The sequence below is a fragment of the Solanum verrucosum genome, unplaced genomic scaffold, assembly GCF_900185275.1.
Source record: "Solanum verrucosum unplaced genomic scaffold, falcon-dt-bn FXZP01000175.1, whole genome shotgun sequence".
NCBI lineage: Eukaryota > Viridiplantae > Streptophyta > Magnoliopsida > Solanales > Solanaceae > Solanum > Solanum verrucosum.
The window spans coordinates 957,157-969,475 of record NW_026020399.1 but is presented as its reverse complement, the minus strand read 5'-3'; the positions used below and the strand labels follow the sequence as shown (position 1 = coordinate 969,475).

Genomic DNA, 12,319 nt, shown 5'->3' with positions numbered 1-12,319 from the left:
TTGGTTATGGTGCGAGTTTTAGTGTTTTGGAGCTTATGAACCTTGAACGATTATTTTCAATCAAAAGTTCAAGAAGATCACCTCAGAATAGAATTCTGACGGTTCCATCAGCTCCGAAATGGCCAAATTAGGCTAGTAGCATAATTGGCCCGAGTATCTTGGCCTTCGATGCGAGTTTGGATCATTAGGCGTTTTAGCCTATGAAATTTGGCCTAAGGTTGAGTTTGGTCAAACTTCTTGGAAAACGCATTCGGATGAAAATTTCGTCAGCGCGGTTAACTCCGGAATGTTGAGTTTAGTCTAGAATGACCTCTCGTTCGACTCCCGAGCCCTCCGGACTCATTTCGTTCCCCTCGATGGATTTTGGTTAAAATGACTTTTGGAAGTGGGACCCACTTTTTATCGAGATAACCTCTGATGAAAATTTTGACTACGCCATTGAGTCCAGAATATCGATTTTAGTAGGGTAGCATATCTTTTTTATTTTTATCAGGTTCCGAACGAATTCCGAGCACCCCGTCGGATACTTTGAAGAATTTAGCCAAAGCTGAGATCTTGTGCAGCTCTTTAGCGACCAGAGTTTAGGCCTTTAACGACCAGCTTTTGGATTTTTAGCGACCAGTTTCGCCCTTAATGAAACTCCACAGTTAAGCTTTGGAGCTCCAATTTGGGCGATTCAAAAGGCAAAGTTGTGAGATTTTTCGAGGACAACTCGTTGGTGAGCTCGGAATCTGATTTGGGGTCCCCATTCGAGGTAAATTTCACAAAATACCTGCTGCCACAACCCCCTTTTTGTGAGTTTGATTTTGAGATTTTTAAGACTTGTTTTCTCATCCATTTTAGGTCCGATTTCAGCGATTCCTGAGTCCATTTTGAGGGGTTTTTTGAGGAGAGCATAGTGGTGTTGTTGGAATTTACTGTAGACCGCCAGTTTCTGGTAAATATGTTGAATTAACTACTGTCCCATTTCTTTAGTTCTTGAAGAAAATTTGGGTTTTGGTTGCATGTTGGTTCTGTGTTGTTTTCGAGCCCCGAATTGTGTCCCATCATGGAACATAAGTTTGGGGAGGTGTTTAAGAACCTATTTTTGGGGTTAATTCCAGAATTTTCAGCGCGGGTCCCACTTTTTCCATTTTGACCCCAAAATTGGTCCGTCTCTGTTTCTTGCGATTTTAGTATCTATACGACCGTAATAATGTTGTTACTCTATTTTTGGTAGCGGGGCAGCGTTTCGAGGCCGTTCGGAAAGGAAAAGCTTCGAAGGAGTGATTTTGGGGAGCGCATGATTGGCCTACAGGTAGGCTACGGTTTCCTTCTCTTAGATTAAGCTCGAGAGTGTGAATGCATGTTGATTAGTTGGGATTTTAGTTAGTAGTTATTGAATCATTCATAGGTGTTTAGAAATCATGTTTTGGCCTCTTTCGGGAATTATCGAGTAATTGTGAGCATACTATGTGTTACTAATTGTTCCTTCTCGCTATGTGGAGTGCTTGTATGCTTAATTAATGTTTATTTGAAGCATGTTGGGCCTTAGTTTTGGTTTGACTAGGACTTGCCTTAGAAATGCATAATTCGGAACCGATAGACATTAGTTTTGCCCCGACGTCGCTCGGCTGACTTAGATCCCTGTAGACTAGTGTAGCAGACTTGAGTCTGATAGTTTGGGCCGTAGTTAGGCGATATGCTTACTCCGACGATAGTTATCCTTATTTCCCCGATGTTACGACTTCACGAGTTACGTCGGCAACACTAGTTCTGCTTCGCGATTTGAATTTGATTTTCGATTCGGTTCTAAGGACTTACATTGATTGACTAAGTGTGTACAGCGTTCTACGGACATTTATGAGCATGGATCAATTAGGACTCTTTCAGCAGCTACATTGGCACCTTTATAGAGCATCCGGTTTAAGGTTCGGCCTCTATCACCCAAATACTTATATAGAACATCCGGTTTAAGGTCCGGCCTCTATCGCCCAGGTACTTATATAGAGCATCCGATTTAAGGTCTGACCTCTATCGCCCAGATACATATATAGAGCATCCGATTTAAAGTCCGGCCTCTATCTCCCAGGTACTTATATAGAGCATCCGGTTTAAGGTCCGACCTCTATCGGCCAGATACTTGTATAGAGCATCCGGTTAGAGGTCCGACCTCAGTTACTTGATACTTGTGATTGGTTACTTGAGTACTTTTGGTGAGCATCCGGTTCGAGGTCCGACCTCCGTACTGTCAGATTCTACTAATTGGGGTTGAGATTCTGGTTCGATATTTCTTCGTTCTTGAGTTCTCATATGCACTTCTCTTTAGTTATAGTTGTTATGTGTACTCGTTGGGCTTATGGGTGTCCGTTCGAGTTTTTAACTAAAAGTTGCACACGAGTGTACCTTCTAGGCTTATGGGGGTCCAGTTAGGTGTAGTTAGCTTATAGATTACTTTAGTTAGTTCTTTCTACACTCGTGTGCATTCCATTGTTACTTAGACTCTTGATCTCTGTTTGTGTTATTCCTTCTTTTCATATTGCCTTTACTTTTCAAGTTCAATCGGCCTATGATGCCTATTGGGTATCTACTGTTTTGGTACTCATGCTATGCTCTGCATCTATTTCGTGATGCAGGTCCGAACACCAATGGCTAGCGTTGATCCAGTTTGGAGTAGTCTGATCCGGAGACGGGGTTGATCACACGGCGTTTTGTACTATTTCAGTCTCCATCTGTATATATAGACTTGTCTTTTACCTTTCGAGACAATCCAGTCTTTGTGGTCCACTTTTGGGACTTGTACTCGTTTTGTTAGTAGCTTTGTACTAGTGACTTCCAGGTTCTGGGAGGGATCTTTATTTGTATTTATGTTTTGGGTTGCTTCCGCCTGTTTATATTGTTATCTTAAAATTTTGTCTACTCTTGTTTAGTTTCTGCCCTCAGAACCATTACTTGTTGTTCCGGGTTACGGGTTGGTTTACCTACTGGTGGGTTATAGTAGGTGTCATCATGATTCGAGGAATCGGATCGTGACATATATATATAACATGAAAGAGTTATCAAGATTGAAATATTTAACTGTTAAATAACTCAATTATACCCCTCTAATTAGTCGAAATTGTTCACTGATTAAAAGTCATGATATTAGAAAACAGTAATTCTCTCGTAAAATCAAGTTTGGAAAACTTCCTAATATGTTATCATTTCTAGATGTCCACAAAGAGAGATTGTTCAAAACAAGATGATGTAATTAATTAAGTCCCAATAGATTTCATTAATTAATTTTTATAATAATAAGTCATAACACAACTTTACAAAGTAGATCCAAATTCAATTTCTTCAACAATCGTTACATTTTATACAAATCACTCAAGAGGCTATCACACATATAGTCAGTCCCAGTGTTTTAAAAGGCGGGGCGTGAGGCGAGGCATTTTATACAGTACGGGACGAGGCGTAAGCCCCGTGATATGGGGCGTAAGGCCATGGATCTACTGGGCATAATCTCATGTATATTCAATTTTATAGTTTTATTACTAATAAAATACGCAAAAGTAAACCTTTCAATGATTTTACAAATATTTTTTATAAATAACTGTTATAGAAATTATATTATTGATTTTTGTTTAAGATAAGTATAAATAATCAATAATGAAGAAAATAAGTATTATAATTACTATTTGAGAAATCATTACACCAATAATAAAAAATATGATTTAAAGCAAAAAAAGTTCAAAAAATTAATTAAAAATGCCTGGCATACGTTTTTACTCCCATGACTTACGTTTCTATGCTCGAGGCTTACGCCTCAAGTTTTAGAACTTACGTCTTATGGATCTACATCTTTAATTTACACCCCGGAGCATTTTTGATACGCCCCGCCTAGAAACTCGCCCCAAAAACGTTTTTGAAAACACTGGTCAGTCACATGAAATTTCATCAACAATCAAAGGGAAAAAATAATTCTCTATTTCCTTTTTGAAATGGAAATGAATGAATAAAATGGTAAGAATTAAATCGCACACAAAACATAGAAATAAACAATCAATTTTGAATAAATCAAAATTCCAATTATAAGATACCGACATCTTGAATATTAAAACTAACAAAAAATATATAAAATTGAAAATCAATAATGCTACACATGTATAACGTATGTACCAGCTCATTTGTTTCATAAAGTAATGAATCGGAGCTATTCATATTTTCGCCAATTTTTTCCTATCTAGAGTGTTTCAATTTTCTGAAAATGGTATTTGAAGAAGCCACATAGAACTACTTGTAGGATTTTATTGCTAGTGTATGTTCCCTTGACGTGTACTAAATTGGCAAGACAACAATTGAAGTAATAAAAACAATTGTTTTAGTTAAATGTTTTTTTGTTAGAAGAACATAAGGACAAATGGACCCCTACTTTTCTAACTGTCTGTTTTATTTCAAGAGACAACGGAGATATGTTCGATGAGAAAGTGTGGAACATTTCTTCCAGCTTTACCCTTGCGATGAGAAGCAATGAATTCAAGACAGATTTTTGAGTTGGTAGAACATAGAATTTTGAGGTCAAATTATATGTATGTAATGGACAATATTGTCATTTCATTTTGCTTATCAAGTAGCGTGAACATGGAAAGATTTTGTAACTCTATGAAATTTTTCCCTTATCTATTCTAGTCCTCCATTTTAAGTTTTTTTCCTAAACAATCCTATAGGTGAAGTCAAGCTTTCTCACTTTAAAGTTTCTCCAAGTAAGGCATTTGCACACATTTATGATTTAACAATGTATGAGGTAATTAGATTTAGTAAAATTGAAATCAAGGCAAATTATTAATTGTGTTTTAATTTTGATTTTAATTACTAAAAAGGAAAGAAAATAAAAGGAAGAGGTAAATCATTGATTCTCTCTTTATATGTCAAGCTTGTTAATAATTCAACAATATTGTCTTGAGACGGATCTCATAATTTAAGTATGTGATTAATGGTCATTGGATCCACGGATAATTATTTAGGTTGAAACTTGTTAACGTGTCAACAAAGTCGTACAATGTCAATTAATAAAAAACAAATTACATATAAAATATAGAAATACACTTAATCACGCAAGTTATTTGAAAATTCCATGTACATTTTTGTCATCATTGACAAATATATATATATATATATATATATATATATATATATATATATATATATATCACGTTAAAGATGTTTTGGCTGACTTATCCCAAAATATAGATCTCAAATATTTTTAGAAGAAATTAGAAACCAAATTGAAAAAACCTACAGTTTAAGAGGACAAAAAGGATAAGAAACCAATCTTTTCTTGGCTTGGGACTAGGATCTTCCTTTAATAATAAAATACATATAAATAAAGTGTTAAGAGATAAAATGTGTTGTGAAGATAAAAAAAAAAGAAAGTCAAAATGAGTAGATTTATGCCTCATTTGGTGGAAGATTATGCACCCTTTCCTACTAAATTGTAACCCTTGGTGCCGTTCGAGCTACGTATTAGTGCAAGGATTAACTCAGTTCTCATCTGAAACTTTTATTAATCAAAATCTTAATATGAAGAGCTTTTCGAAAGCAAATGTTTTAATCACTCCTAGTAAGTTTAAGCAAATATGAATTAGTAGACTTTATGGATGATTAAAGAAAAGAGAAACAATTTTAGCTATGCCTAACTATTGGGTCGGTTCGATCTGAATTCGTCCATTAAAGGTCATCCTTAATGGTCTCGATTCTAGGCCAAATTGGGTTGCCGTTAGGTCTGATTTAGGGGGAAAGGTTTTGGGAGAAAATACTATTTGACCCAACCCCGGCCTCGTAAGGGGTTAGTCAAGTGTAACGAATTGAACTAATATTTTTTTCTTACTATGTTGTAACTTTGTATTAATATTTGAAATTATTAAACTTTATACTTTGTAAGAGGACAAAAAACTATGAATAAAACCTCAAAGGGTTAATGAGCCTTCAATTTTATTCATTGATAACTTTACAAAAAAGACTTTGGAATACAGTCTACACTTAAAAAATAATATAGAAGTAATATCAACAGAAATGTTATATATTGATAGGCATTATAGGCCAACTCCCAGTATTGGGACTGAAGTAAAGTACTTGAGAGTTGTTCTTTGCCCGAAGCCCTCCTTCCACTTAGTTAGAAATACCTATAAAGCCGGTTAAACAAGTAAACAAGTACAATAACACATAATCGATTAACTCCACAACATTAGCAAAATAGATAACCTCATTCCCAACACAATCACTAGACATATAAGTTACCAAACAGAATCATCACAAATTCTGCAATCAATAAGTAGTCACACATAATCATAATTAGCCAACTTTGTATGCCCAACATTAAATCAAGCGCTATTCAAGAGAAATCGAAAAAAAATCCTTTTAGTTTTAGTTGTTTTTCTTATTTTTATTAGTTTTTAGCAAAAAAAATAAATAAAAATATGTCATGTAAGAACCTTAACTAAGGTTCTAGATGGGAAGCAATCCACAATTAACAGTGTTCAAAGTGACTATGTGCAGATATGAGGGTTGAAAACATCGCAAAAATGAAGACAAGGACGAATACACGAAAAATCCCAGAATAGGCAGGTCTATTTCTACTCCCTCCTTCCATTAGAAGTTAGAACTCTTGAAAATATCCCTCGTGTTCAACAAAGCTTTAAGTGGTAAGTTTTCTTTATTATTTTTTCAATATTTCATGCTAAATTCATCCCTCAATTTTCCTTTATGCTTATGTCGAATTTATTGTTGTAATTTTTTATTAAAAGCTTCAAGCTTTCAAGATTATGGCATTGTTTGATTGTAGTATAATAAGGGTCATTTTGATTTTCTAAATAGCTCTAATAATTTCATCATAGTTAAAACACGATTCTCTACCTACTATAACCTCTTAAATGATTGAATTCAATTGGGAGTCTTCAAGTCACTAATTCATGTTTCTTTTATATTTCACTTTTAATAAGTTTAAACATATAAAGTTTAAATCTTAAATGCATAATAGCACAAGTTAACGATCAACAAACTACGCATGGTTGAGACAAAGTTGGGATATTGAAAGTCCACATGTATTAGAAATCTTTTTTCATTCTTAAACATCTTTACATAACATCTTTGTTGAGATTTAGTTATCGAGTAATAGAGGTGTCAATAGGGACTAACTCATCTCATCTTGGCTGATCTATATAGGCTCTGGAATTTGATGGGTTATGTCAGGCTAGTCCATTCTTTTTGTGGGCCAGAAAATGGCTAGCCTAACTCACAAGTATGTGGGCAGCGGGATGTGTCAGGCCAACCCACTTTTTTAAAAGTATGTTTTTTATCATTTTTAAAATCAAATTATAATTTAAAAATATTATCCTAAATTACGACAATATAATATTACATGGTGTTAGTGTTACTACTTGTTAATCAAATCCACAAATAAAATTATCGATCTTTATAAATATTTATCAAGTTTGATTTCAAGTAAAAGTATAAATAGCTAAGTAGAAATATTAACTTAATTTTATAAACATTATTTGTATTTAATTTAAATTTTAATATTTAAAACTTTAAATAGATTTTGAGTTTGGACTCTTGTTATTTTTAATACTTCATTTTATTTGTATTTTTATTTATTTTTTATTTGGCAAATAGGTCGGCCTACCCATACTGCTCGAGCCCAAATCAACAGACTTATTTAGGCCAGACTAAAAAGCATTTTCTTAAAATGGGATTCAAAAATCTTAGCTCAACTTTTATTATTAAATCACGAATTAGGCCAAATCGGCCAAACGAACCTAGCCCTACCTAATTTTGTTAGGTACTAAAATATTTTTTAAAAATAAATAGACTAATTAGATTTGATAAAATTTGGGTTAGATTTGATCCGTTCTATAACGCATCACTAAAATGTTTTTGACAGACATCAAACGTTAATTCGTTCATGATTTAGAGTCTAGCGAATATATATAGTGACTGAGACATTTATGAAATACTCCTCCGTCCCATTTTGTGTGACATCCTTTTCTTTTTAGTCTATTCCAAAAAGAATGTCATCTTACTAGAATTAGAAATAATTTAGCTTTAAAATATCTCGTTTACCTTTAGTAAAATGATTTTCAACTACATAAATATCTAAAAATTGTTTTAAACCATAAGTTTCAATTTTATTTTTTTTAAACATCGTGTCAAGTCAAATAGTAAAACATGAATGAGAAGGAGAGAGTAATTTTTTTCCCGATTTGACTACTATGTTGGGACTTCTTGGCATCATGCCCGTTGAAACTTAATTGGATCTGATATGGTACCAAAAAAAATTAAAAAATCATATCACTAATGATAAACACATGGAGTTAAAAAATTTCAATAGAAAAGTGTTAAAATATAAGGATGTATTCACGGAGAAATCAACAAGTATCAATATGCACAATTTTCAGATGAAAGGGTGCCAACCAAGTACTCCTTAAATATATGGCTCCGTCATTGTATATGTATGATAAAATTTGAAAAGATTTTTGATTTTAATTCGATCCGATGCTTAAAATTCACTTCCTACCTAAAAACTCAATTCTATCATTAGATGCACAATTTTGTGAAATGGAAGGATGAGTGAAAGCTTAATGTAATAAGTTGTAATTCATAAATTTGTGTCTTGTTATTTCCTCAACTAGCCTCTTCCGTTGCTGAAAGTTTTGTTCTTCCATGGCTATATATCAATATCAAATTATAAGAAGTTTGAAGGGATATCTCTTAATTTAGAGGGGGGTTTATAGATTTTTTTTTTTTTGTAAAGATGATTTCAGAAAGTAATAAAATGACAAAAATAGTCCCTTATTTTTAAGGATACGTTCAAATTGGTTCTTTAACTATTTACTTTGTAGTTTCGTCGATACTTTAAATTTATCAAAAGATAATGTTTTTAATGTGTCAAATATCTATTGAACTCTACTTACTAGATGTGATGGAAACTATACCAAAATAAAATTAATTTTTTTTGTGGGAATTCATATTTAGAGGTATAATTTTTGTAGTTTCTACTATATTTTATTAATTTTTAGTCTTTGATTCAGCTTTTTGAAATGTTATTTTTACTTTTTTTTTCTTATCATGTATATTTAATGTCTAGTTCATTTTTTAAAAGACTTTATTGACGTTTATGGTTTAAAGGTGTTTATCTTTGCGTTTGATAATATCAAAGTTCCTTATAAGTCAAAGCCAATTTTAAGTTGATTACCCTAACTTGTCATTTTACATCTTATAAGCTATTTTTTATTTCAACTTATTATTTTTGTTCCAGAGAAAAGAAAAGGATCGAAAAAAAAGAAGATGAAGCATCATTATTCTCTTGCCAAACCCTTTAGCTACCCTATACTATTCTTGTCAAACCCTTTAATCCTAAGGTCATTATAGGTAATTATTATTATATTAACTTAGGTTTGCTTCTTTTATATTGTACAAGTTTAAAAATATGTATCATAAGTGAAATAGATACGTGAATTAATGTGAAATAATTATTTCACTCATAGTATGTTTTTATTCAAACAACCATTGCTACATATTTTATAGGGATAATTGTACAGAATGAAAAACTTATAATCTAAAATAAATGGAGTAGTTACTGTTTGATTTAATTGCGCTCCGTAGCAAACGTTTGCCAGTCGCCTCTTTCCCTCCAAATTCTCGCTCGCCACTCTCCCTTTCTCGCTCGCTCCCTCCCTCTGTGCTCGCCTCTCTCGCTTTATTCAAAAGAATTGTATAAATTGTGTTTATGTTTGTATAAAGCGAGAGAAAATTGTATATACACATGCAAATACATATATATTCGTCCTATACACTTATAATTATACAATAAAAATATTCCCCTGCCCAGTTCTCTTTTGCCTTTCTCTCTTTCTCGTTTTATACAAACACAGATTATACAATATAATGTAAAATTTATGTTTTTATAATGTATAAGTTATGTTTGTATTAAGCGAAAGAAAATTGTATATACACATGCAAATACATATATATTCGTCTTATACACTTATAATTAAACAATACAAATATTCCCTTGTCCAGTTCTCTTTTACCTTTCTCTCTTTCTCGTTTTATACAAACAGAGATTATACAAATATAATGTATAATTTATGTTTGTATAATGTATAATTTATGTATAAAGCGAAAGAGAGAGCGACTTTTGATATACAAATATTTTTGTCAACGATTTATACAAACGAGAGGCTAACAACAATTTATACAAATGGCCTGCCAGCGAAATTATTCAAATCTGAAGAGGAGCCAACAAATTATACAATTGCTTCTTTTTGCATATATGTATAGCGAAATAAACATAGCTTTCAATTGTATATGTATAGTGAATTATACATAAATATGTTTGCTATGAAGCGCAATTATACAAACTTTGCTATAACATACAAATATGATTTTTTTATTTGCTATATGTGAAAGTTGCTTCATTTTATAAACAATAGGACATTACCTAGAATATATCTAGATACATATCCCTTTATTCATATTCTTCACACCAAAGATGTAAAGACATACAAAGACAACACTAAACATAGTAGTGTTGATGGGAAAAGGTACAAAGACGAAAATTAAAAAAGAAAAATAAAGTACGCGCACGCACATAAACACACGTAGAGATAGATAGATAATAGATAGATCGTAGATATTGTTCAAGGCAACAGGGAGCATTCACTGTATGTGAAACCACTGGAGGACTTCTTCAGCTTACACCACGGGCAGAGGGTAATTCCCAAGCAATCGGCGTTTGTGTTGCAATAATCGTTACAAGTTCCCAAAACATTTGAGGAAAATAGCTTCATTTTCAGCAATGTTTCTTGTGGCGGCATGTCTCGAAGAGCCATCACTTGCATATTAACTGCATATATTATGATTAAGATCCATGTAAGAATTCGAATTATAATGTAAAGATACATAGTATAAAAAAATAATTTACTTTACTTAAGTATCATAGAAAATCATAATGATCAAAATTGGATAAACTTTGGTTACAAGAAAAAAAAAATTGCTTAATGACACTTTGTGGCCATAAGGCAAAGTAATTTTGAGATTTCATTATTATAAAAAGATAGTTTATCCGGGATAATTACCCCTTGAACAAATATGACACTATTACTTTTATCTCTCTCTCACCTCTCTTCTTTATTTCAGATCTACCTCATCACCTCTCTCCTTCCTCTCTTAGTATCGTTTGCCTCTCTCCTCCCCAAACATGTAGGCTGTAGCTATGAATCATTAATAAGCAAACTATAGATATAGATCGCTAATTAAGTTCAAACTATAGTCATTATTGAAAGTTTCTCATTAAATTACAACGTAAAATAGTAATAGCCAAATTTAGAGCTTCAAAGCATCATTAATAGGATAATTTAGTAAAATATATCTCTAATTGAATCATTCTTAAGGGGTGAGCCAAGTCAATCGGCATCAAGTAATATAAAACGGAGGGTGTATATATCTCTTGGAAAACAAATTTATACAAAATGAGGAAAATGACTTCTTTAATCAAAATAAAAAAAACAAGTTACATAATGACATTGCAAGTTCGTTATCTCTTCCACATCCCCTCCCCTACCACCCCCACTCCCCGCTACATCCAACTCCATAGTGTTTTGCTAGATAATATATATATATATATATATTATTTATTATTATTTTTTTCATTTATTATTATTATTATTTTAATTATTATTATTATTTTTCGCTTACCTACCAAACATTAGAAAATCAGTAATTAAAAAAAATATTTTCCTCCTTGTATATACCATGATACCAAAGTACCAAACACATGCATATGAATTCCAAGAAATAATGAAAAAATTAAGAGAAGTGTTATGAACCTAAAGTGGTCGTCAAGAGAACAACGAAGAAGATAGCAAACTTCATCTCTGAATTTTTGGCAGCCATTATGGTTTTGGATTAATTGCTAATTGATGAACAGAAGAAAAGTGTTGTGTGGTGATTTTATTTTTCTTTGAGAAGGGTCCAATTTATAGGCCCCTCAGTATACAATTATGTTAATTAAATATTCACTAATAATTATACTAGTTTTAGAATAAAAAGCAGAGTTGAGCAAATAGTTTATTTTATTGGCCAGATAACGTTTTTAATGAGGCAACAAATAATGCGTATTAAAGATATTATATTCTTTTTTTCTTCACTAAGAATTTTTCATGAGATATTTCCCACTAAGATTTTGACAAGACACATTATCTATATACGGATATTCAAGGGAAGTGTTATAAAATATTATTGTGTAAATGCCCACTATTCCAAGAATTTTACTCTCACTAATTAAGAGCCCGTTTGGCCA

The 12,319-nt window shown here is 32.4% G+C and overlaps 1 protein-coding gene across 1 annotated transcript; it reads right to left on the bottom strand.

The window, feature by feature from the left end:
- Nucleotides 1–10,418: 10,418 nt before the first annotated feature.
- Nucleotides 10,419–11,957, bottom strand: LOC125839725 (fruit-specific protein-like). Its single transcript, XM_049518712.1, has 2 exons — nt 11,847–11,957; nt 10,419–10,864 (listed from the first exon to the last, which is right to left on the bottom strand). The coding sequence occupies exons 1-2, from the start codon at nt 11,911–11,913 to the stop codon at nt 10,659–10,661; spliced, it is 273 nt and encodes a 90-aa protein (XP_049374669.1). The 5' UTR covers nt 11,914–11,957; the 3' UTR covers nt 10,419–10,658.
- Nucleotides 11,958–12,319: the final 362 nt, after the last annotated feature.

Excerpts from the sequence above, each read along its gene's own strand:
- LOC125839725 (XM_049518712.1), bottom strand. The coding sequence starts at position 11,913 with ATGGCTGCCAAAAATTCAGAGATGAAGTTTGCTATCTTCTTCGTTGTT. Across the intron at positions 10,865-11,846 it reads TCTCTTGACGACCACTTTAG|TTAATATGCAAGTGATGGCT; the intron begins GTTCATAACACT and ends TAATATATGCAG.